The sequence below is a fragment of the Antedon bifida genome, chromosome 5 (genome assembly GCF_963402885.1).
Source record: "Antedon bifida chromosome 5, ecAntBifi1.1, whole genome shotgun sequence".
In the NCBI taxonomy this organism is placed as follows: domain Eukaryota; kingdom Metazoa; phylum Echinodermata; class Crinoidea; order Comatulida; family Antedonidae; genus Antedon; species Antedon bifida.
The window spans coordinates 28,870,345-28,894,628 of NC_136230.1; the positions used below are offsets into that span (position 1 = coordinate 28,870,345).

The 24,284-nt window shown below is 35.2% G+C and overlaps 5 protein-coding genes and 2 long non-coding RNA genes across 7 annotated transcripts; 2 read left to right on the top strand and 5 right to left on the bottom strand.

Annotated features, from left to right (window-relative positions):
• Nucleotides 1-211: 211 nt before the first annotated feature.
• LOC144843077 (ribose-phosphate pyrophosphokinase 2) lies at nucleotides 212-5,910 on the top strand. Its single transcript, XM_078699761.1, has 7 exons — nucleotides 212-431; nucleotides 769-952; nucleotides 1,378-1,476; nucleotides 1,741-1,865; nucleotides 2,637-2,810; nucleotides 4,173-4,332; nucleotides 4,422-5,910. The coding sequence occupies exons 1-7, from the start codon at nucleotides 310-312 to the stop codon at nucleotides 4,512-4,514; spliced, it is 957 nt and encodes a 318-aa protein (XP_078555887.1). The 5' UTR covers nucleotides 212-309; the 3' UTR covers nucleotides 4,515-5,910.
• Nucleotides 5,911-6,134: 224 nt separating this feature from the next.
• On the bottom strand, nucleotides 6,135-9,436 carry LOC144842588 (uncharacterized). The gene is made up of 5 exons (XM_078699040.1): nucleotides 9,381-9,436; nucleotides 8,015-8,099; nucleotides 7,090-7,236; nucleotides 6,835-6,951; nucleotides 6,135-6,451 (listed from the first exon to the last, which is right to left on the bottom strand). The coding sequence occupies exons 2-5, from the start codon at nucleotides 8,073-8,075 to the stop codon at nucleotides 6,381-6,383; spliced, it is 396 nt and encodes a 131-aa protein (XP_078555166.1). The 5' UTR covers nucleotides 8,076-8,099; nucleotides 9,381-9,436; the 3' UTR covers nucleotides 6,135-6,380.
• Nucleotides 9,437-9,550: 114 nt separating this feature from the next.
• On the top strand, nucleotides 9,551-10,875 carry LOC144842589 (uncharacterized). The gene is made up of 3 exons (XR_013612135.1): nucleotides 9,551-9,631; nucleotides 10,106-10,247; nucleotides 10,637-10,875. It is a non-coding gene; the product is annotated as an uncharacterized LOC144842589 (long non-coding RNA).
• Nucleotides 10,876-11,479: 604 nt separating this feature from the next.
• LOC144842465 (uncharacterized) lies at nucleotides 11,480-13,513 on the bottom strand. The gene is made up of 6 exons (XM_078698911.1): nucleotides 13,083-13,513; nucleotides 12,643-12,717; nucleotides 12,333-12,469; nucleotides 12,188-12,245; nucleotides 11,897-12,098; nucleotides 11,480-11,799 (listed from the first exon to the last, which is right to left on the bottom strand). Exons 1-6 carry the CDS (start codon nucleotides 13,511-13,513, stop codon nucleotides 11,647-11,649), a joined length of 1,056 nt encoding a protein of 351 aa, XP_078555037.1. The 3' UTR covers nucleotides 11,480-11,646.
• A 1,861-nt stretch (nucleotides 13,514-15,374) lies between these two features.
• LOC144843489 (uncharacterized) lies at nucleotides 15,375-17,569 on the bottom strand. Its single transcript, XM_078700276.1, has 6 exons — nucleotides 17,133-17,569; nucleotides 16,697-16,771; nucleotides 16,416-16,555; nucleotides 16,263-16,320; nucleotides 15,962-16,163; nucleotides 15,375-15,866 (listed from the first exon to the last, which is right to left on the bottom strand). The coding sequence occupies exons 1-6, from the start codon at nucleotides 17,567-17,569 to the stop codon at nucleotides 15,714-15,716; spliced, it is 1,065 nt and encodes a 354-aa protein (XP_078556402.1). The 3' UTR covers nucleotides 15,375-15,713.
• A 1,374-nt stretch (nucleotides 17,570-18,943) lies between these two features.
• On the bottom strand, nucleotides 18,944-20,016 carry LOC144843087 (uncharacterized). The gene is made up of 3 exons (XR_013612222.1): nucleotides 19,948-20,016; nucleotides 19,163-19,852; nucleotides 18,944-19,025 (listed from the first exon to the last, which is right to left on the bottom strand). It is a non-coding gene; the product is annotated as an uncharacterized LOC144843087 (long non-coding RNA).
• Nucleotides 20,017-23,694: 3,678 nt separating this feature from the next.
• Nucleotides 23,695-24,263, bottom strand: LOC144843086 (uncharacterized). The gene is made up of 3 exons (XM_078699775.1): nucleotides 24,155-24,263; nucleotides 24,009-24,066; nucleotides 23,695-23,919 (listed from the first exon to the last, which is right to left on the bottom strand). The coding sequence occupies exons 1-3, from the start codon at nucleotides 24,252-24,254 to the stop codon at nucleotides 23,706-23,708; spliced, it is 372 nt and encodes a 123-aa protein (XP_078555901.1). The 5' UTR covers nucleotides 24,255-24,263; the 3' UTR covers nucleotides 23,695-23,705.
• Between the last annotated feature and the right edge of the window lie 21 nt (nucleotides 24,264-24,284).

Genomic DNA, 24,284 nt, shown 5'->3' on the forward strand with positions numbered 1-24,284 from the left:
TACACGATTACTCGCTCGAATTTAATCTTATATGCGTAATCCAGTGTAATACAAATGATCAAGGCCTATTTAAAAACGAAATGTATTTTTATTTTATTTTATTTCCAAAAGGAGATTCTGTTTACTTTTTTTATCTGAACCCCACTTTCTTGACATGCGCACTAATTGACCAATCACCGTCGAGATTTTCTGAGCCATGGATGATGAACACATGTATTTTGTCGAATCTGGCGCACTTACTTTTGTGGTCACTCTTCATCTTTAATTTTTAGCCTGTATATTTTATAAACAAAACATTCCTGTGTTAAAATGCCTAATATCAAAGTATTTAGTGGGTCGTCCCATACAGATTTAGCTAATAAAATTGCTGAGCGACTTGGAATTCCTCTCGGAAAAGTGGTAACGAAGAAATTTAGTAACCAAGAAACATGGTGAGTGGCTAGGCTAGCTAGGCTTAGTTGTCTAATTAATTCACACACGTTACGCACGTACACCATTCATTTGCCAACAAATGAGGTAAGCAGTGTTCTCTCACTGGGTGGCTCTGCCGCGCTCTTGTTGTTTTAAGCCTAACATAAACATTTACTTATTTTTTGGCTGTAAAATCATGGAGGAAATATTTCCTCCATGGTAAAATGGAACATAATTTACATTTTGAATATTATTATTTCAATTTTAGTTTTAGTGTTGAAAAAATGTATAAAGATTTACATTACAATATTTATTAATTACACATATTTTAATTATTATTATTTGATATTATTTCAGTGTTGAAATTGGTGAAAGTGTTAGAGGAGAGGATGTTTACATTGTTCAGAGTGGGTGCGGGGACATTAACGACAACTTGATGGAACTGCTTATCATGATCAACGCTTGTAAAATCGCATCATCTCACCGTGTCACCGCCGTTATCCCTCTTTTTCCTTATGCCAGACAAGACAAGAAAGATAAAGTAAATTTTACAATAAAATGAATATTTATTCTACACATTTTTCCAATGCAACAAGCATGTGATGTATTGCCTGTCACTCAATCTATCTACCCTTACTCTGTTTTTATTGCTATGCCTCCCTCTCCTTTATATATATGTATGTTTACATTTATTGGTGGAATAAGTTTTCATTTTTTCCATATGTTTCTTCAAACATCTGTTTCAAGGTTGCTTAAAGTTTTTCTGTATTCCTGTCATTCCAAAATGATTCACATATTCAAATATTGTGTCTCTCTACACTGAGTAAAGTTAATAATAATTTGTCTAAATACAGTATAATCAAAAGCCCTTTATAATTACAATTATTATTAATCAATTGTAGAGATTAAAAATGAATATAGTAAATTTAAGACATTTTTATAATATTAAACATATTTGTTCACCAGAGCCGTGCCCCAATTTCCGCAAAGCTTGTGGCCAACATGTTGTCAGTTGCCGGGGCTGATCACATTATTACCATGGATCTGCACGCCTCGCAAATTCAGGTGAGTTCTACTACGGTGATAAGAAATCTTTTTGTAGCTTCATCAAGAGGTTCTTACAGTAATTCTGTAAAGCCCTGTCTACTCTATCAAACTAAAGAAGTGTGATGCGCCTACATTTGGTAGTGATATGCCCAAATATAGTAGTGATATGACATCATTTCCATATATGGGGACATCATCATGTCCATATATGGGCACATCACATTTGTTTTGTCACATAAATGTTATACACAATTTCAAGAACATTTTACTCTCTGTCCATAGGGATTCTTTGACATTCCTGTGGATAACCTGTATGCTGAACCAGCTGTTCTCAAGTGGATCCGAGACAATATCCCAGAGTGGAAAAATAGTTGCATTGTATCACCTGATGCAGGGGGAGCAAAAAGGTTGGTACACTATTTCCTCTTTCTTTCACCACTGCTTAATAATTCTCCCAATGTTGTTTATCAATTCTGTAAACAAAGACACTTAAATATATATATAAATCCAAAGGCAAATTACTGAAAAATATGACAATGCTGTGGGTATCAGTGGCTGGATCTCAATGGATATACAAAATAAAATAAGCACTGAAAAAAATGACAATGCTGTGAGTATCAGTGACTGGATCTCAATGTGGATACATGTACATATAAAAAAAAAAGCTAAACCAAAACTATTTAAAGTAAAACGGCCATAACAATTATAGATTGTTGGCAACACTAGCCCTTCATCAGTGCAAGTGAGAGTACTTGGACAACATTGAGAATAGTTTAAATACAGATTAATTAGGTTAGTTAGTGTCCCTTGCATGGATACCCATATGTTTAAAATATGTTTAAAAAACTATAACTTTTTTCATGTCATATTTAATAGTTGAACTGACAGAAAATCATATAAAGTTATAACCAAGAATATTAGTATATGTTTAAATTTAATAGACAGTTAATGTACTGTGCTGTAGATTGATAGTATTATGCCTGTCCATTGTTCACCTCACCAGAGTGTAAAGCTCTGTCTACATTGTCAAACTAGTTTGACAAAAAAAGTTTGATGTACCCAAATATGACATCATCATGTCCATATATGGGCACATCACATTTTTTGTCACATAAAGTTTGATAGTGTAGACAGAGCTTTAGTTTGTGATATGTATGACATTTTTCCTTTTTTTACAGAGTCACCTCAATTGCAGATCGTTTAAATGTAGAGTTTGCTCTGATTCACAAAGAACGCAAGAAGGCGAATGAAGTGTCATCAATGGTGTTGGTTGGTGACGTTAAAGACAGAGTAGCCATTTTGGTTGATGATATGGCTGACACATGCGGTACAATATGTTTGGCTGCTGAAAAGTAAGAACTGGTTCTGTTCGGTTAAAACCAGCTGAAATAATTAGTCAGGCTCCATATTGAGCCATTAACACTTTGACTGCCAGAGGTTTTTCCAGTTAGAAACTGCCACCGCCAGCGTTTTTAGCCCAATTCGATGTTTTTATTAAAGCTGATTGAAACCATGTATGTGATCTGATTTATATGTAATTTAGATTAAAATAATCATAAAGATTTTAGCTTTACAATGGTACCAAGAACGATTTTTAAATCGCAATATGTAAATCGTAATAGTAAAATGAAAGTAACCCACTTTTTGAGTTTTTCGTAGTTTCGCGCAAGAAAGTCGAGATATTCGCGATTTTGTGCAAGACATCACAATATGAAAATATCGCCCGGTGAGATCAACAAACAACAAAAAAGTTACTTACACGGCACCGATAGGCCTATAAAAACAAGTTATCACTATCGAAAAATGTATTACATTTTATAAATCATAAATCTTACATCATTGTTTCGCCAAAATCCACATAGTAAAGACACCAGGCCTAGTTAACCAGGCCTAAAGTTGGTCCGGAACCGTTTTACGACTAGGCCTAGGCTAGCCTAGTACTAGGTACTAGCCTAGATAGTAAACTGATGATAATATCCATACCATTTCAACTCGGTCACTTTCAGTGAAACACCAAAACAATTACTGTAGGGTATACATACAATAATAAAATTAAAGACTTCATATTGAAAATGACTCCATTATTTTTTATTTAGATAACAAACAAACATGTCAATCCACAAAAACCTTTGTAATGCTTCGGCGGCATAGCTAGCGCGCGACCGATACACAATGCGCCAAGCCATCGCTCTACGCGCTACTGTGATGCGTGGTGTTTGTTATTTCGAAAGGTACCATTTTGACAGTCGTTCGTAACCAGATTAGTTACTTTCAAATTGTAAAATATTGACGGTCCAGACCGAATATAGTGTTCATATTTATAGTATATACCAATAATTAACCTATCTACCGGATTTCGTAAAAAAACGCGAAAAACGAAGATCTTCGTGTTTGGCAGTCAAGCGTTGTGTTTCCAAAAACGAAGATCTTCGTGTTTGGCAGTCAAAGTGTTAATAGGATATATTCCTCCTAAGCTTGGTTCTAACATTGCATCCATGTGGGAACAAAGCTTTACAGGACACAGAGCAAACCAACCATCCAATTATTTTTTAAAATATTGTATTGCATGTATTATACACATGGCTTAATGTCCAATCTGAAGGACAGGGCAATGTGAGTAAAAATCAAGATGGCACATGAATATCTTGTCTGATTCCTTTACCATTGCATAATATCTCATTTAGTAGTTAATGTAAATTTTAATCTATTTTTAGACTTCAAGATGCCGGTGCATTGCGAGTGTATGCCATCTTAACACACGGTATCTTCTCTGGCCCAGCCATCTCGCGTATCAACAATGCTGTTTTCGAGAACGTAGTGGTCACAAACACAATCCCACAAGTGGAAAAAATGAAATTGTGCAGTAAAATTTCGGTAAGAATATCACCCATTTTCTCATCTGTATTTTTTTTAAATAAGGTATTGATGATTACTTTTATCAAAAAACAAATTGTTCTTTTTAGGTGATTGATATATCAATGATTCTCGCCGAGGCAATAAGACGGACACACAATGGTGAATCCGTGTCGTATCTCTTCAGCAACGTGCCTATGTAACAATGCCAACATGCCTATGGACAGAAGCTGTTGCTTGGTTCTATAATTCATCCAGTCTGTATGTATATAATCTGTTAAGATCTGCTAGGTGTTGTTGGTTCCAAATATGGTAACAATTGTCTTTTAAAACTTACTTTACTGAAATTTACCGGATACCAAAAACATACAATTCCTTCAGAAAATATGTAAGTCTACTACAAATTAAGTGGTATGTGGGTATTTCTTTAATAGAAACTGTAAAAGCATTATTTATTTTCGAGATTATATCACTATTAACATACATTTTTATTTTTGATATACAGTAGTATTACAAGGTGACTAAAACTATTAACAGATTAGTAGGTAGGTTTGGTGAAAATCTAGAAAGTGTGTTGTATAAACCTTGTCTGTGATGCCTCAATTTCTTTGCGATGGAAAGTTTTTATACCCAGGTAAACAAAAACATTAAATTGAGGATTAGTTGAAAAAAACCTGGAACCTGGTATGCGTTAATTAGCCTCGTCGTTTCCTCGCACTGTTTCTAATTTTTACCAAATTGTTTCGATCGCTATCGTGTATGAAGTGTTTATTTATTGTTTGTATTCATTTGTAGTATTAGTTTAAGAAAGTAATGTAAACAAAAAACATCTAAAAACATGGTAGAATATATTTTGGTGGTAATCTCATAGTGGCCAGTAAATTAAAAAAACAAATATGGAAAATACATTCCATATATAGTATATTTCATCGTTTCCTCTCTTATTTTAAAATTATTCTTTTTACTTGGAATCTTTTTTAGTTGAATTAAAATAGTTTATTTTCCTGCTTGCTTCAATAAATACAAATAGTTTTCTTAACTTGAGTACCGGAGATATTTATGATTATTTTTCAGTATGTTTTAATTTTATGCAAATAATTTACCCAGTTCATTTGAAATGAATATGAAGCTATGAAAATTAAAAAGAAATTTGGGAAACAAATAATTGATTACATTGAATTTATTCATAGTTGTCTGTTGTTAGGCCTCATGAGATCTACATCTACTGCAGCTTAAAACCTAGTACTGTAGTTGTGCATCACTTGGCAAATCCATGTACTCTAGGCTTCCTTTCTTTATTACAGTATACAGTATTTCATTATTTGCTTACTTTTTTTCAGCCTAGCTCAATTGCAATAGCTTTCATCGACACCACCATAATTCTTTTCAATGTATTGACCCTTATTTGGTCATGTTCATGTGAGAGAGCCAACTGTTCTCTCAAATGAAAAGCACTTTTTAATAACGTTTATTCTTTTAGCCACACAATTGTTTGTTCAAATCTTGGTTTAACCATGCCTAAGTAAGGACTAAATCATCAGATTCGTTCTGTGATTATTTAATCTAAATAAATAAACTATGTTAATAAATGCAATTGAACTTAAAGCTCTGTCTACACTATCAAACTTTATGTGATGTGCCCATATATGGACATGATGATGTCATATCACCACCATATTTGGGCATATCACTACCATATTTGGGCATTCACATTTCTTTCCCTATGTGACCGGCTGTAATAAGTCAAACCATTGAGAACTTGACAAATGAAGACAAACCGTAATCATTTTTTTAAAACATTTATTTTACTACAGTAATTTATAAATACAATTTAAGACTAAAATATGATTAATATTAATACTTTCTACATTTAATAAATAAGCCCATGTAAGGTGCATTCATTTCTGTGAGCAGGTTTTATTTGGCATGAAAAAATGTTTAGCGCTAAAATATAAAAGCCAACAAATGATTTTTTTGTCGATAATCAGTTACCGATTGCAGTTACAGTAAATCATTTACAGTAAATCAGTTACTGTATATAATTTATAGCTATTTTTGGGGACAAAAATCTAAAAATAGAAACAATCTTCTGCTTCCATTTGTTCCGCATCACTGAGTCTAGACAGATCAAACGGACATTCTGTAAAAAAAGAAATATAAAAAAAAAATAAAAATGAAACACATGAAATATACAAGGAGCCGACAGAACATTTGCATCATATTTACCTTAACATGAATGTACTGTAACCACACCCTACCCAAGAGGAAGATCCACTGTCTATACTATCAATATGGTAGTGATATGATGTCATCATGTCCATATATATCACATTTTTTGTCACATAAAGTTTGATAGTGTAGACAGAGATTTAGTACATATGTTCCCCTTTTAACAGCTAATATCTATTTTTAACAAACTACTGTAATAATATATGTAAGTGCTCCCCGTTAAAAAAATCCTTGATCTAGATCCAGGACCATCCCTCTAAACTATAAATCCATTTTTAACTGTGTTGTACTTACTTTTCTGGCAATGTTTGCCGTAATAGTGTGACCCCTCGCACATGCACCGGTATTGTTTGTTGTTCAGTTGCATACACTGCCCTCCATGTTTGCATGGATTTTCGGCGCATACATCATCTGTTTATGAAATAATATAATCGTTACGAAAGAATCTAAATCATTTATGAGCGATTATGTGGATTGAAAAGAGACAGTTTAGCATACATATTAATGATCTCTCATCCCCCTCATCAACTCCTCATTTGTCTAACTCACAAAAAAGTTCCTGTTTGCATTGCTCCTCCGTGTCGTATTCAAACGGATTTTTACAAGCCATTCTAGAATGGCATACACACCGTCCGTTCTTCACTTTGCAGCCTGTCCACTCTGTGTCGCAGCCTACATCGTTTTTCTTGGCCTCCCCTAGAAATAGAGGTGTTCAATTGTTATATATAATGTTTATTCACTTTATTTAATATTTAAAAATACAGTCAATTAGTATTTGTCTTTGGTGAGCCAGTAACTAAAGTATGTTCTCTTGAATGATGCTTCTCTTTCAGGATTAGGTTATCTCATAAAGACCACATACTTAAAGTTCTGACCATAGGGATGAAGAATACTAAAGGTCCATTTTATATATTAATAATTATGATTTTTTAAATAAAATAAAGTCTCTAAATAAAGACCACATTCTTGAAGTTCTTTCTACCAATTATATGCTTCTATGTTAGGGATAAAGAACACTAAGGGTATTGTAACAATAATTGTTTTTTTTAAATACTGTAAATTACTGTATTATTGCAATCCCTCTTCCCTGTTCCTTACAGTGTTATAAATATTTATGAATAGGTGGGAGAGAAAAGTACCACTGTACTTGGAGTAACCTAACCAAACACGCCTACACGCTGTCAAAGTTTATTGTCAAGCAATAACATGCAATCTTGTTTGCTTGAAGAATAATAAACAATTTTTTAACATTAAATTATACGACTGTCTCCACTCTTTACTGTTGGAAATTTATCATGGTTTTTATTTTGAATACTTGGCAGACAAAGAACCCAAACTGAAAGATTAGTACAAGTTATAATGGTTTAATAATATTCACATTTTCATATATACTGTAACTTCATCTTTATAAACCTATAAAAAAACTGTATAATATGTTCAAAATGCAGTGAAATGAAGAAACCTCATAAATTACCTTCTTCAACAATATGTGAAATAAATAAGAAAGCTACCGTTAGGATGATGAGACGCAGCATTTTAAATGGCTACCACTTTTTAACCTGCAAAAAAACAAAAATATACAGTAGCAATAGTGCAGTACAATATAGTTCTAGACTGAAATTAGTAAAAAAATTAATATTTTGGCACGTATCGCGTTTCATATGTAAATACTTAAGCTCACATTTTCTGTAGTTTTCAGACAAAAATCGAAACACCGGTGGACCATAGAGATATTGTAGTGAACTATAATATCTCTATGGGTGGTGGACTAACATAAAAAAGACAACAACTTCAGACGTGGGTCAAGTCTAAGTACTGTATTGATTGTGTTGATTGTAATGTGGCCATTGAAAAGTCATTGGTCTCTTTGGAGTTTGTGCATTGGATTTTTAATAAAATATATCCTGATGGCATAGTACTATTGTATTGTAATCATAAACACATTATAATTTTCAAGACAATTCCAAAATCATTAAAGGAAGGGCTCTCAGAGGGTAAACCAACAGATTGACCAATCAGAGTACAGGATTCCTATATTATAATCAAGGCCATGTTTACATAAGAAGACTACAGTACTGAGTTACTATTAATGAGGTCAACTCAAGTGCTGTATGGGGGTGTCAAATACCAAACCTATAATAAGGTCCCCAAAGGTCAAATCTATAACACCTTGCCTATCTTTATTATCTTGTCTATATTCTTTATTTCAGTAAACAAAAAAAAGTATTTGGTACTATTACAATTTAAGACATTGGGAGTGGCTACATTGTTTACATTTACTGTATGGAATTTACAATAATTATAATTTTTGTTTCATTATTAATTTCATGCTGAGTGACATATGGCAACCAATCAATCTAACACATGTCCCAAGATGGTGGTTCATAAATACACTAACATGGTAGCAGATCACCTCATTCAATAATGAACAGATTTGATTATACAGTAATACTATATGGCCAAGTATTTGGGGCTTTTTTTAACCTACAAAATTACATACACCAGAATTAATAAAACTACATGGGTTTATGATTTTTAGTAGTCTAGAGATGTGTCACTAATTATGATGATTAAGATGAATAAAGTAAAATGGAACTAAATATTGGAATGTAACCCGAAAAGAAATGTTATAGGTATCAAATTACAGTAAGATTCTGTTTCTTGCTCACTCACTCAGGCAAATCAACAAACGTCTTATCTAGCATACCAAACTGTTTACAGTACTACATTGTTTACTAACACGAAAGACTTATACCTATACGAAAAAACAATAATTATAATACTGTTAGTAGTAGAAGTATGTAGTAATATTATGGAAAACAAATGATTTAAAAACTCACCTTTTTCACACTGTCTACTAGTTTCAACCTTGCCCTTCTTAAGCCTCTTCTCAAGTATCCAACTAAATCACATTTTTGGGCTTATTATCTCTTTGGTAACTTTATACCCAGTGGTTGCTGATTGGTGCGTAGTAAAAATAACAAAGCCTATTAACCAATCAGCGTGCAAGAGGAAAATGGGACAGTCCCTAATACAACTTTAGGCGGATCCGATATATTAAGCACGTTTTTAGACTTTTGGTCGTGGAAAGGTAAGTCAGTACTGTACTTAAATTCAATTTTTGTGTTAAAGAAAGTCGTTAATAGATAGTAGATTAGTTATTGATGATTGAATTATAAGTTTTAGAATTAACTAGTCGACTAGTTAATACACTAGAAATCTATAAATCACATAATTATTGAATCCCAGACTAGGCAGGTCGGCAATCATTCTGTCGTCGCTTTACTGGCCGGCCAGGCAGCCATCTGCCTGCATGAAATTCGTCATATCTGAGATGGAACGGTGCTCTGCTTAGGCCTAGATATAACATGCAATAACATGTGTACGTACTACAGTAGTATACTACAGTAATATTATAAATTGTAATTCTAACTTGTGTTTATGCATCATGAAAGGAATAAATGTTATTTTGAATGAATGACCATGTCCGGGTTTCGTTTGTGGAGTTTAATTAATTAAAATGTGTTGTTCAGAACCAAATGATATCATGTATTATCATGTTTAGGTTTAAAATAAAGAAGAAAGCAAAATGCTGCGCATGCCAACCGGGCCTAAAGTTGACCCTAAGGAGGAGCAGCAGAGAATGCGTAAGGCATTCTGGAAAAACGTGGCTACGTTTGCAGCGATAGTCGTCACCTTACGAGCAGGTATTTATGTAATTGATGACAATTAATTTTTATTAATTAAAGCCAAATATTATTTTCTGTATAATTGTATGAATTAATTTTAATTTAGGGTAGGCTTAGTGGCGTAAAGGCTATGAGAGGATCGGGACCCAGAGCCTATTAAGGAGGCCTGGATCAGGTTTTAGAAGAAAAAAAATTATCTCCTTTGTTAAAGGACCCTAGAAGTGCTAACCAGGAGCCTTTGACCTACAAAACACATGTTTAGAAGTAAACAAAATTATTTAATGTACACTGCACTTAATTTACTGTATTATTCAATAGTAAAAGTTGTATGAAATTTGTTTTTTATGCTTTCTCCAATAATTTGCCAAGAAATAACAAAATAAAATACATATGTTTGTATCTTGCAGCTCCATATGTCATCAAGCAGTTCTCATGAAGACTGGTGGAGATGTTTATTATGTTGCCATGGAAACTGATACCAAGTCCATCATTATTTGAAATGGACAACTACAACTGACCATTGTGAATAAAAACAATACCCCATTGTATTGAATTGACTGATGAATTATGATTGTGTAAATTTGTATGTTTAACATGGTATTATGTTGATTGTGTGAGATAGTAATAAATAAATTGTATTAATTAATGATTTTGCTTTAATTTAATACTTTAATGGTGAGGAGAAGGAGATTGCAAAACTACATTATTTAATATTGCACGTCAGACTTTTATTTCATTTAAAGAACTAGGTCATCATATTTCAAAATATATATATTTTCTCTGAATATTAAATACATTGCATCCTGTTAAAGTACATAGTAATGATCCAGTTGAAATCTCAATAGCTTTTATATGCATTGTTTCATAATTTAATTTTCATCTCAAAAACTGCTGTGGTCGTCTGCTCATATAGGTGTAATAGTTACACTGGCCAGTGTCCAATCTGGGTCCTCCGTTTTCGCCTGGGCCTGCTCCTTGCAGTTCCAATTGGCCCTCCAATGTACCCCCATGCTCCATTTGTCGCCTCATTGTCATTGTTTCCACTCCACCCCTCCTTAACCTAGACCACCTACTCCTTGTCCACTCACTCTAAAACATCTTCCACTAGTTTATGTGACTAGCTGCCCCAGTATCACAATCTAGACTCAGCGTCCTGGTCGCCTGTCCTTGCTGTATAGTATAGTTCCATCTGGTCTGTCTCCTTCAAAATTCCAGCCTCCACCCCTCCTCTACCGGACCACATACCCACTACTCCTCCTCGTCCACCGCCTCTAAGACATCTTCACTAGTTTATGTGACTGCCACAGTATCCCAATCTATGCTCAGCCTCCTGGTCACCTATCCTTGCTGTTAGTTCCATCTGGTCTGTCTCCTTCAAAACTCCAGCCTCCACCCCTCCTCTACCGACCACCTCCCACTACTCCTCCTCGTCCACCGCCTCTAAGACATCTTCCAACACACCCTGTGGTTCCATTAATTTTTGGTTGTGTTGTTGTTTAATTCGTAATTTCAATCTTCTGTTACGTTCTCGTCTTTTTGCCATCTCGTTCATATTGTCTTTTAGCTTTAGCTATAAAATAGAAACATTATACATTTATATTGTCGTCAACTGAAATGAAAATTAAGTATTTGTCTGTTTCTTACTTATTTTTTTGTTAATTACTTACTTGGCGGTACCTATTAAGCACTCCAATTTCTTCCATCAGTTTACTGTCATTATCTGTCTGTGCCATTGTAGAAAACGCAGATGGCATCTCCCTGTTCACGTCTCTGTAGGACAAAAGAAGTTCGTCCTCGATGCCGAACCGCGATGGCGGTCGGCGACGACGTGTAGTAAGTCTGCTGTCCACAGACAAGTCTTCGACATTGCTGAATAAAATTATAAACAATATAATTATTATCAATGATGAAATATGATAACAAATGATGATTTAATAAAGACGATGCTTATACAATACCTTCTGATCACACGAGTAGGAACAGCGGTGGGTAGTATATAACGGTCAGAAAGTTCATCTGTGAATGATAAAAAAATATTTTATAATCATTTCCTTTAAAAAAATATATATATAAATACAAGAAAATGTTGTTTATAAACTGTACCCAATTTCCTATTGCCTTCTTGAACCATTTTGTATTCTTCAACGTCTAAATCTGAGTTTACACTATGTTTGTCGCCCTCTTCCGACGAGTTATCTACCATATTCAGTTCATCATCAACGTCAGGCATAGGCTGCTCACTAAATTTAAAAAAAAGATTAAAATCATACAAGAACTATATTATATATTACTTTACTGATATTCTCCTCCGTAATTTCTCCACATCTTTTCATCTAAACAAAATTAGACATACCGTAATTTGTAGGCCTAAATAAAATTTGTTTTTAGAATTGAAAATTATAGTTATCCTTACAGAACACTTTGCTCTTCCAGGTCCTCGCATTTCATGTCCTCTTCTTTAACCAATTCTGATTCATCCTCTTTTAAACTAATTCAGAGAACAATTAAGAAATAAAGAATAATTTAGAACCAATAATAATATTTAGGCCTAGAGACAAATGAAATCTAACAGTTTTCTAACAGTCAACCAGAATTATAGTATAGCGTAAATATCGTGATTAATATAAAATATATTATAAATCTGCTTTTCGGGGATTAGAGTGTTATCCGTGGAACCATACATTTTTTAAATCTTTCCTGTATTTAATAGTAATGTCAGTCTCCACAGATTACTAATAAGCTACAACTTGTAATCATGAGTAGCAAACGATATTAGGCCTATATCCACTGCATTGGCAGGGGATTCAGTTTATGTGACCCCACTAAAACTCTGTACACTAAACAATAAATAACCTTTCTTTTGAATCTGCCGCCTCGGCTTCAACAGGTAGTGGTATGTCCACGTCTTTTTTAACAGCAGGTGTCTCTCCACCATCACTGCAGTCGTCTTTCACTTCATATACATCTCTAACCTCGGCCATGGTTCTTCTCTGTAACCTGATTGACCGACGGATTCTTGTGAAAATAGTCTTCTTTTTCTTTTCTTTGCTATCCGTACCGTGGCTATCCGACAGATCCTCTACTGGTGGGACGTCTGCCAACGCAGTTGCTGAGGAACCATTGTCATTGTTGGTATCGTCTTTAGCTTCAGCGCTTTCGGTTGGCAATTGCATAGGATTATCCACATCAGTTCCTTCATCTTCTTCTAATTTCTCGCGATTGTCCACCACGGCGGATTCAACATTATAACTTCCACAAGAAAGTACGCTGCATTTATTACCCATTATAATAAACGAATTAATACAATAGCCTAGATAAAATAGATTTCACAATAACTTCTAAGTTGTCGATAGTTTTCTGAATTAGATATTATGTTCTGTATCGTAGGAACGTTCACGTACACACGATAATTGGCATGGCAACGCGATGCGCACGTCATATAACCACACTGCGCATGTCGGCTCACACTCTCGATCGACTGCGCATGCTAGCGCGCGTAGATAAATTGTATACCGCCCTCTATACATTATTAACTATTCAACAAAGATCTTATATACTAAAACTTACTTACTTTCTTAATTATAGTATATAAGATCTTTGCTATTCAATGAAGGATCTTAGATTTAGGCTAATTTATGATCTTTACCAACGTTAATAGTTTCAGCGTTTTTTAATCAGATCAGTGAATAAAAGGAATGAATAGAAATCAAAGATTAATGCTATAGGTGGCATCAAATGCTGACTCTTAAATGAAAGAAGGGGTTAAGGTGAAGTGAAAGTCGGGTGCACCGTGTGGTGGAGGGCTTGTCTTACAGTACTATAGCCATAGTACATAGAGCCTACTAATGTAATCTGTAGTTTAGGTGGATTGAGAGAAAGTACAGATAGGTATGCCTACGACGCGCAATTTATTTATTATATCAGAGTGTAAATTAAAATCTGGAATTACCTGCAGTATGACGAGATTCGGTCTCAGATTAATTTAAGATACATTTTTTTTAAAAATCTAATTTTATTTACAGTATGTGTACAGTACATTAAATAATCACTCGACATGCTTATAGCGCGTAATAATCGAATGCACATAATTATGAGATTCCGGGTGATCATTCTGACAAATGTTACAACCCGGAATCAAAATGCCCTCTATACCGAAAATACATAATTGCAAACATTTACGGCAAGAATATTCTGTTTTCGCACATGAGATAACAATTATTAATACACATCATGACATTAATTCACTACCTATGTCCGGAAATTAATTTTAAAATAGAACTCCCATTTTGCACCTTGCCATTTCAAAACACATGCGATAACAGTGTATGGTTTAAAAAAGGCGTTAAAGGATAGTTTATTCGTATGTGATCATTCTATAACTTCAACAAAGACAATGCCAGATAAATCATTTCTTTAAAAACTGCTCACTTTATTTTCATCATATTTATATATTATTTGTATATTCTCAGTTTTCTTAATGATATTCGTATCCGATCATTTATCGCAATGCATTATGACATCATCATCTTATGAATACAAATACCAATAATTCTGTTTCGTATCATGAAGTCTAATATTGTACAAGTTATGCCATGCGGTATTAAAACCATTAATGTTCCTCCATTTCATGATTCATCACAGAGACCTAAAAATGAAAAAAAAAGAAATACGTTTAGTATTCAAAAAGATAGCCCTATTATAAACGGTATAACTAGGGGTGTGTTCACATTACACATCAAAGTCGGCCACGTGACTGGGTTGACTAACGTGAGCACTTACCTAAAGTAGAAGACGCTAAATAAAATCTGGTGAATACTCGTCGTCTTAGACTTTCTTTAATAGTTATGTGACTGCCCTAGTATTCCAATCTATGCTCAGCGTCCTGGTCACCTATCCTTGCTGTTAGTTCCATCGGGTCTGTCTCCTTCAAAACTCCAGCCTCCATCCCTTCTCTACTGGACCACCTTCATACTCCTCCTCGTCCACCGCCTCTAAAACATCTTCACTAGTTTATGTGACTGCCCCAGTATCCCAATCTATGCTCAGCGTCCTGGTCACCTATCCTTGCTGTATAGTTCCATCTGGTCTGTCTCCTTCAAAACTCCAGCCTCCCCCCCCCCCTCCTCTACCGGACCACCTTCCACTACTCCTCCTCGTCCACCGACTCTAAGACATCTTCACTAGTTTATGTAACTGCCCAAGTATCCCAATTTATGCTCAGCGTCCCGGTCACCTATCCTTGCTGTTAGTTCCATCCGGTCTGTCTCCTTCTAAACCACAGCCACCACCCCTCCTCTACCGGTCCACCTCCCACTACTCCTCCCCGTCCACCGACTCTAAAACATCTTCCAGTAGTTAATGTGACTGCCACAGTATAACAATCTATGCTCGGCGTCCTGGTCACCTATCCTTGCTGTTAGTTCCATCTGGTCTGTCTCCTTCAAAACTCCAGCCTCCGCCCCTCCTCTTCCGGACCACCTCCCACTACTCCTCCTCGTCCACCGCCTCTAAGACATCTTCCAACACACCCTGTGGTTCCATTAATTTTTGGTTGTGTTGTTGTTTCATTCGTAATTTCAATCTTCTGTTACGTTCTCGTCTTTTTGCCATCTCGTTCATATTGTCTTTTAGCTTTAGCTAAAATAGAAACATTATACATTTATATTGTCGTCAACTGAAATGAAAATTAAGTATTTGTCTGTTTCTTACTTATTTTTTTGTTAATCACTTACTTGGCGGTACCTATTAAGCATTCCAATTTCTTCCATCAGTTCACTGTCATTATCTGCCTGTGCCATTGTAGAAAACGCAGATGGCATCTCCCTGTTCACGTCTCTGTAGGATAAAAGTAATTCTTCTTCGATGCCGAACCGCGATGGTGGTCGGCGACGACGTGTAGTAAGTCTGCTGTCCACAGACAAGTCTTCGACATTGCTGAATGAAATTATAAATAATATGATTATTATCAATTTTGATGATCGATGATAACAAATGATGATGATGATTTAATAAAGACGATGATTAGTACAATACCTTCTGATCACACGAGTAGGAACAGCGGTGGGTAATATATAACGGTCAGAGAGTTCATCTGTGAATGATAAAAATAATCTTTTATAATCATTTCGTTTAAAAAAAAAATTAAAAAAAATGTTAATACAAGAACATGTTGTTTATAAACTGTACCCAATTTCCTGTTGCCTTCTTGAACCATTTTGTATTCTTCAACGTCTAAATCTGAGTTCACACTATGTTTGTCGCCCTCCTCCGTCGAGTTATCTACCATATTCAGTTCATCATCTATAACGTCAGGCATAGGCTGCTCACTAAATTTAAAAAAAAAAGATTAAAATCATACAAGAACTTATGACATTCTCCTCGGCTGATGTAAACAAAATTAGACATACCGTAATTTGTAGGCCCAAATAAAATTTGTTTTAAGAATTGAAAATTATAGTTATTCTTACCGAACACTTTGCTCTTCCATATCCTCACATTTCATGTCCTCTTCTTTAACCAATTCTGATTCATCCTTTTTTACACTAAATTTAGAGAATGGTAATAAGAGATAAAAAATAATTTAATACCAATAATAATATTTAACGACAAAGAAATATAACAGTTGAAGCCGAAGTCTCAACCAGAATGATAGGTAGAGCGTAAATATCGTGATTAATATAAAAATATGTTATAAATACCACACATTTTTAAAATCTTTCCTGTATGTAATGGTATTGTCAGTCTCCTCCGATTACTAATAAACTAAAACTTGTAATCATGAGTAGCAAACAATATCATATCCACTGCTGAGTCAGTCGGATTTACCGTGCCTTTTGGCAGGAGATTCAGTTTATGTGACCCCACTAAAACTCTTTTATATCTAGACACTAAACAATAAATAACCTTTCATTTGAATCTGCCGCCTCGGCTTTAACAGGTAGTGGTATGTCCACGTCTTGTTTGACAGCAGGTGTCTCTCCGCCATCATTGCAGTCTTTCACTTCATATACATCTCTAACCTCGGCCATGGTTCTTCTCTGTAACCTGATTGACCGACGGATTCTTGTGAAAATAGTCTTCTTTTTCTTTTCTTTGCTATCCGTATTGTGGCTATCCGACAGATCCTCTACTGGTGGGACGTCTGCCAACGCAGTTGCTGAGGAACCATTGTCATTGTTGGTGTCGTCTTTAGCTTCAGCGCTTTCGGTTGGCATCGATTGCATAGGTCTAGGATTATCAACATCAGTTCCTTCATCTTCTTCTAATTTCTCGCGATTGTCCACCACGGCGGATTCAACAGTATAACTTCCACAAGAAAGTACGCTGCACTTATTACCCATTATAATACTAAACGAATTAATAATATAGATAAAATAGATTTCACAATAACTTCTAAACGGTTTTCGATAGTTTCTGAATTAGATATGAAGTTCTGTATCGTAGGAACGTTGACGCAAACACGATAAGTGGCATGGCAACGCGATGCGCACGTCATATAACCACACTGCGTATGTCGGCTCACTCTCTCGACGATCGACTCGACTGCGCATGCTGCCGCGCGTAGATAAATTGTATACCGCCCTCTATACATTATTAACTATTCAACAAAGATCTTATATACTAAAGATAGTATATAAGATTCAATTCAATTATCTTTGCTATTCAATGAAAGATCTTGGATTTAGGCTAATTTATGATCTTTACCAACGTTAATAGTTTTTTAACCAGATCAGTGAATACAGTACAAGGAATGAATAGAAATCAGAGATTAATGCTATAGGTGGCATCAAATGCTGACTCTTAAATGATGAAAGAGGCGGTACCGGTTAATTGAAGGTCGGCTGTACCGTGTGGGGGAGGGTTAGTCTTACAGTACATATAGCCATAGTACATAGAGCCTACTAATGTAATCTATAGTTTAGGTGGATTGAGAAAGTACAGATAGGTATGCCTACGACGCGCAATTTATTTATACTTTATTACATATATCAGAGTGTTAATTAAAATCTGGAATTACCTGCAATATGACGAGATTCGGTCTGAGATTAATTTTAAGATGCATTTTTTTTTAAATCTTATTTTATTTACAGCATGCATACAGTACATTAAATAAACCATCACTCGACTTGCATATAGCGCGTAATAATCGAATGCACATAATTATATGCGATTCCGGGTGATCATTCTGATAAATTAATATAAATGTTGCAACCCGGAATCAAAATGCCATCTATACCGGAAATACATATAATTGCAAACATTTACATGGCAAGAATATACTGTTTTCGCACATGACATAGGTCTAACTATTATTAATACACATCATGCCTTTAATGCCCTACCTATGTTCGGAAGAATTCTAAAATAGAATTCCCATTTTGCACCTTGCCATTTCAAAAAACAAAAAACAAATGTATGGTTTTAAAAAAGCTTTAAAGGATAGTATATTCCTATGTGATCATTAACTTCAACAAAGACAATGCTAGATAAATCATTTCTTTAAAAACTGCTCAGTTTATTTTCATCATATTTATCATATTTTCATCATATTTATATATTATTTGTATATTCTCAGTTTTCTTAATGATATTCGTATCCGGTCATTTATCGCAGTGCATTATGACATCATCATCTTATGAATACAAAGACCAATACATAATGTAATTCAATTCTGTTTCGTATCGTGCAGTCTAATATTGTAGAATTAGCTTCGTTATGTAACGACATGTGCCATGCGGTATTAAAACCATTTATGTTGTATCCTCCATTTCATGATTCATCACAACAAACAAAAACCTAAAAATGAAAAAAAAAGAAGAAATCCATTTAGTATTCAGAAAGATAGGCCTATTATAAACAGTTTAACTACGGGTGTATTCACACTACACATCAAAGTCGACCACGTGACTGGGCTGACTAAGTTGAGCACTTACCTAAAGTAGAAGACGCTAAATATAATCTGGTGAATAATACTCGTCGTCTATTAGACTTTCTTCACTAGTTTATGTGACTTCCCAAGTATCCCAATTTATGCTCGGCGTCCTGGTCACCTATCCTTGCTTTTAGTTCAATCCGGTCTGTCTCCTTCAAAACTCCAGCCTCCACCCCTCCTCTACCGGACCACCTCCCACTACTCCTCCTCGTCCACCGCCGCTAAGACATCTTCACTAGTTTATGTGACTTCCTAAGTATCCCAATCTATGCTCAGCGTCCTGGTCACCTATCCTTGCTGTTAGTTCCATCCGGTCTGTCTCCTTCAAAACCACAGCCTCCACCCCTCCTCTACCGGACCACCTCCCACTACTCCTCCTCGTCCACCGACTCTAAAACATCTTCCACTAGTTTATGTGACTGCCACAGTATCACAATCTATGCTCGGCGTCCTGGTCACCTATCCTTCCTGTTAGTTCCATCTGGTCTGTCTCCTTCAAAACTCCAGCCTCCGCCCTCCTCTTCCGGACCACCTCCCACTACTCCTCCTCGTCCACCGCCTCTAAGACATCTTCCAACACACCCTGTGGTTCCATTAATTTTTGGTTGTGTTGTTGTTTAATTCGTAATTTCAATCTTCTGTTACGTTCTCGTCTTTTTGCCATCTCGTTCATATTGTCTTTTAGCTTTAGCTAAAATAGAAACATTATACATTTATATTGTCGTCAACTGAAATGAAAATTAAGTATTTTTCTGTTTCTTCCTAATTTTTTTTTTAATTACTTACTTGGCGGTACCTATTAAGCATTCCAATTTCTTCCATCAGTCCACTGTCATTATCTGCCTGTGCCATTGTAGAAAACGCAGATGGCATCTCCCTGTTCACGTCTCTGTAGGATAAAAGTAATTCTTCTTCGATGCCGAACCGCGATGGTGGTCGGCGACGACGTGTAGTAAGTCTGCTGTCCACAGACAAGTCTTCGACATTGCTGAATAAAATTATAAATAATATGATTATTATCAATTATCAATGATAACAAATGATGATGATGATGATTTAATAAAGACAATGATTAGTACAATACCTTCTGATCACACGAGTAGGAACAGCGGTGGGTAATATATAACGGTCAGAGAGTTCATCTGTGAATGATAAAAATAATCTTTTATAATCATTTCGTTTTAAAAAAAATAAAAAAATTTAAATACAAGAAAATGTTGTTTATAAACTGTACCCAATTTCCTATTGCCTTCTTGAACCATTTTGTATTCTTCAATGTCTAAATCTGAGTTCACACTATGTTTGTCGCCCTCCTCCGACGAGTCATCTACCATATTCAGTTCATCATCTATAACGTCAGGCATAGGCTGCTCACTAAATTAAAAAAAAAAGATTAAAATCATACAAGAACTTATGATATTCTCCTCGGCTGATGTAAACAAAATTAGACATACCGTAATTTGTAGGCCCAAATAAAATTTGTTTTAAGAATTGAAAATTATAGTTATCCTTACCGAACACTTTGCTCTTCCATATCCTCACATTTCATGTCCTCTTCTTTAACCAATTCTGATTCATCCTTTTTTACACTAAATTTAGAGAATGGTTAAGAGATAAAAAATAATTTAATACCAATAATAATATTTAACGACAAAGAAATATAACAGTTGAAACCGAAGTCTCAACCAGAATGTTATAAATACCATACATTTTTAAAATCTTTCCTGTATGTAATGGTATTGTCAGTCTCCTCCGATTACTAATAAACTAAAACTTGTAATCATGAGTAGCAAACGATATCATATCCACTGCTGAGTCAGTCGGGTTTACCGTGCCTTTTGGCTGGAGATTCAGTTTATGTGACCCCACTAAAACTCTTTTTGATATCTAGACACTAAACAATAAATAACCTTTCATTTGAATCTGCCGCCTCGGCTTCAACAGGTAGTGGTATGGCTACGTCTTGTTTAACAGCAGGTGTCTCTCCGCCATCATTGCAGTCTTTCACTTCATATACATCTCTAACCTCGGCCATGGTTCTTCTCTGTAACCTGATTGACCGACGGATTCTTGTGAAAATAGTCTTCTTTTTCTTTTCTTTGCTATCCGTATTGTGGTTATCCGACAGATCCTCTACTGGTGGGACGTCTGCCAACGCAGTTGCTGAGGAACCATTGTCATTGTTGGTGTCGTCTTTAGCTTCAGCGCTTTCGGTTGGCATCGATTGCATAGGTCTAGGATTATCAACATCAGTTCCTTCATCTTCTTCTAATTTCTCGCGATTGTCCACCACGGCGGATTCAACAGTATAACTTCCACAAGAAAGTACGCTGCACTTATTACCCATTATATTACTAAACGAATTAATAATATAGATAAAATAGATTTCACAATGACTTCAAACGGTTTTCGATAGTTTCTGAATTAGATATGAAGTTCTGTATCGTAGGAACGTTGACGCAAACACGATAAGTGGCATGGCAACGCGATGCGCACGTCATATAACCACACTGCGCATGTCGGCTCACTCTCTCGACGATCGACTCGACTGCGCATGCTGCCGCGCGTAGATAAATTGTATACCGCCCTCTATACATTATTAACTATTCAACAAAGATCTTATACACTAAAGATAGTATATAAGATTCAATTCAATTATCTTTGCTATTCAATGAAAGATCTTGGATTTAGGCTAATTTATGATCTTTACCAACGTTAATAGTTTCAGAGTTTTTTAACCAGATCAGTGAATACAAGGAATGAATAGAAATCAGAGATTAATGCTATAGGTGGCATCAAATGCTGACTCTTAAATGATGAAAAAGGGGGTACCGGTTAATTGAAAGTCGGGTGCACCGTGTGGGGGAGGGTTAGTCTTACAGTACATATAGCCATAGTACATAGAGCCTACTAATTTAATCTATAGTTTAGGTGGATTGAGAAAGTACAGAAGATAGATATGCCTACGACGCGCAATTTATTTATACTTTATTACGTATATCAGAGTGTTAATTAAAATCTGGAATTACCTGCAATATGACGAGATTCGGTCTCAGATTAATTTTAGATGCATTTTTTTAAAATCTTATTTTATTTACAGCATGCATACAGTACATTAAATAAACCATCACTCGACTTGCATATAGCGCGTAATAATCGAATGCACATAATTATATGCGATTCCGGGTGATCATTCTGATAAATTAATATAAATGTTGCAACCCGGAATCAAAATGCCATCAATACCGGAAATACATATAATTGCAAACATTTACATGGCAAGAATATTCTGTTTTCGCACATGACATAGGCCTAACTATTATTAATACACATCATGCCATTAATGCCCTACCTATGTCCGGAAGAATTCTAAAATAGAATTCCCATTTTACACCTTGCCATTTCAAAACACATGCGATAACAATGTATGGTTTTAAAAAAAGCTTTAAAGGATAGTATATTCCTATGTGATCATTAACTTCAACAAAGACAACGCTAGATAAATCATTTCTTTAAAAACTGCTCAGTTTATTTTCATCATATTTATCATATTTTCATCATATTTATATATTATTTGTATATTCTCAGTTTTCTTAATGATATTCGTGTCCGGTCATTTATCGCAATGCATTATGACATCATCGTCTTATGAATACAAAGACCAATACATAATGTAATTCAATTCTGTTTCGTATCATGCAGTCTAATATTGTAGAATTAGCTTCGTTATGTAACGACATGTGGCATGCGGTATTAAAACCATTTATGTTGTATCCTCCATTTCATGATTCATCACAACAAACAAAAACCTAAAAATGAAAAAAAAAAAATACGTTAAGTATTCAAAAAGATAGGCCTATTATAAACGGTTTAACTAGGGGTGTATTCACATTACACATCAAAGTCGACCACGTGACTGGGCTGACTAACTTGAGCACTTACCTAAAGTAGAAGACGCTAAATATAATCTGGTGAATAATACTCGTCGTCTATTAGAATTTCTTCACTAGTTTATGTGACTTCCCAAGTATCCCAATTATGCTCGGCGTCCTGGTCACCTATCCTTGCTTTTAGTTCAATCCGGTCTGTCTCCTTCAAAACTCCAGCCTCCACCCCTCCTCTACCGGACCACCTCCCACTACTCCTCCTCGTCCACCGCCTCTAAGACATCCACTAGTTTATGTGACTTCTTAAGTATCCCAATCTATTCTCAGCTTCCTGGTCACCTATCCTTGCTGTTAGTTCCATCTGGTATGTCTCCTTCAAAACTCCAGCCTCCGCCCCTCCTCTTCCGGACCACCTCCCACTACTCCTCCTCGTCCACCGCCTCTAAGACATCTTCCAACACACCCTGTGGTTCCATTAATTTTTGGTTGTGTTGTTGTTTAATTCGTAATTTCAATCTTCTGTTACGTTCTCGTCTTTTTGCCATCTCGTTCATATTGTCTTTTAGCTTCAGCTATAAAATAGAAACATTATACATTTATATTGTCGTCAACTGAAATGAAAATTAAGTATTTGTTTGTTTCTTACTTATTTTTTTGTTAATTACTTACTTGGCGGTACCTATTAAGCATTCCAATTTCTTCCATCAGTCCACTGTCATTATCTGCCTGTGCCATTGTAGAAAACGCAGATGGCATCTCCCTGTTCACGTCTCTGTAGGATAAAAGTAATTCTTCTTCGATGCCGAACCGCGATGGCGGTCGGCGACGACGTGTAGTAAGTCTGCTGTCCACAGACAAGTCTTCGACATTGCTGAATAAAATTATAAACAATATAATTATTATCAATGATGAAAGATGATAACAAATGATGATTTAATAAGACGATGATTAGTACAATACCTTCTGATCACACGAGTAGGAACAGCGGTGGGTAGTATATAACGGTCAGAAAGTTCATCTGTGAGTGATAAAAAAATATTTTATAATCATTTTCTTTAAAAAAAATATAAATATAAATACAAGAAAATGTTGTTTATAAACTGTACCCAATTTCCTATTGCCTTCTTGAACCATTTTGTATTCTTCAACGTCTAATTCTGAGTTCACACTATGTTTGTCTCCCTCTTCCGACGAGTTATCTACCATATTATTCAGTTCATCATCTATAACGTCAGG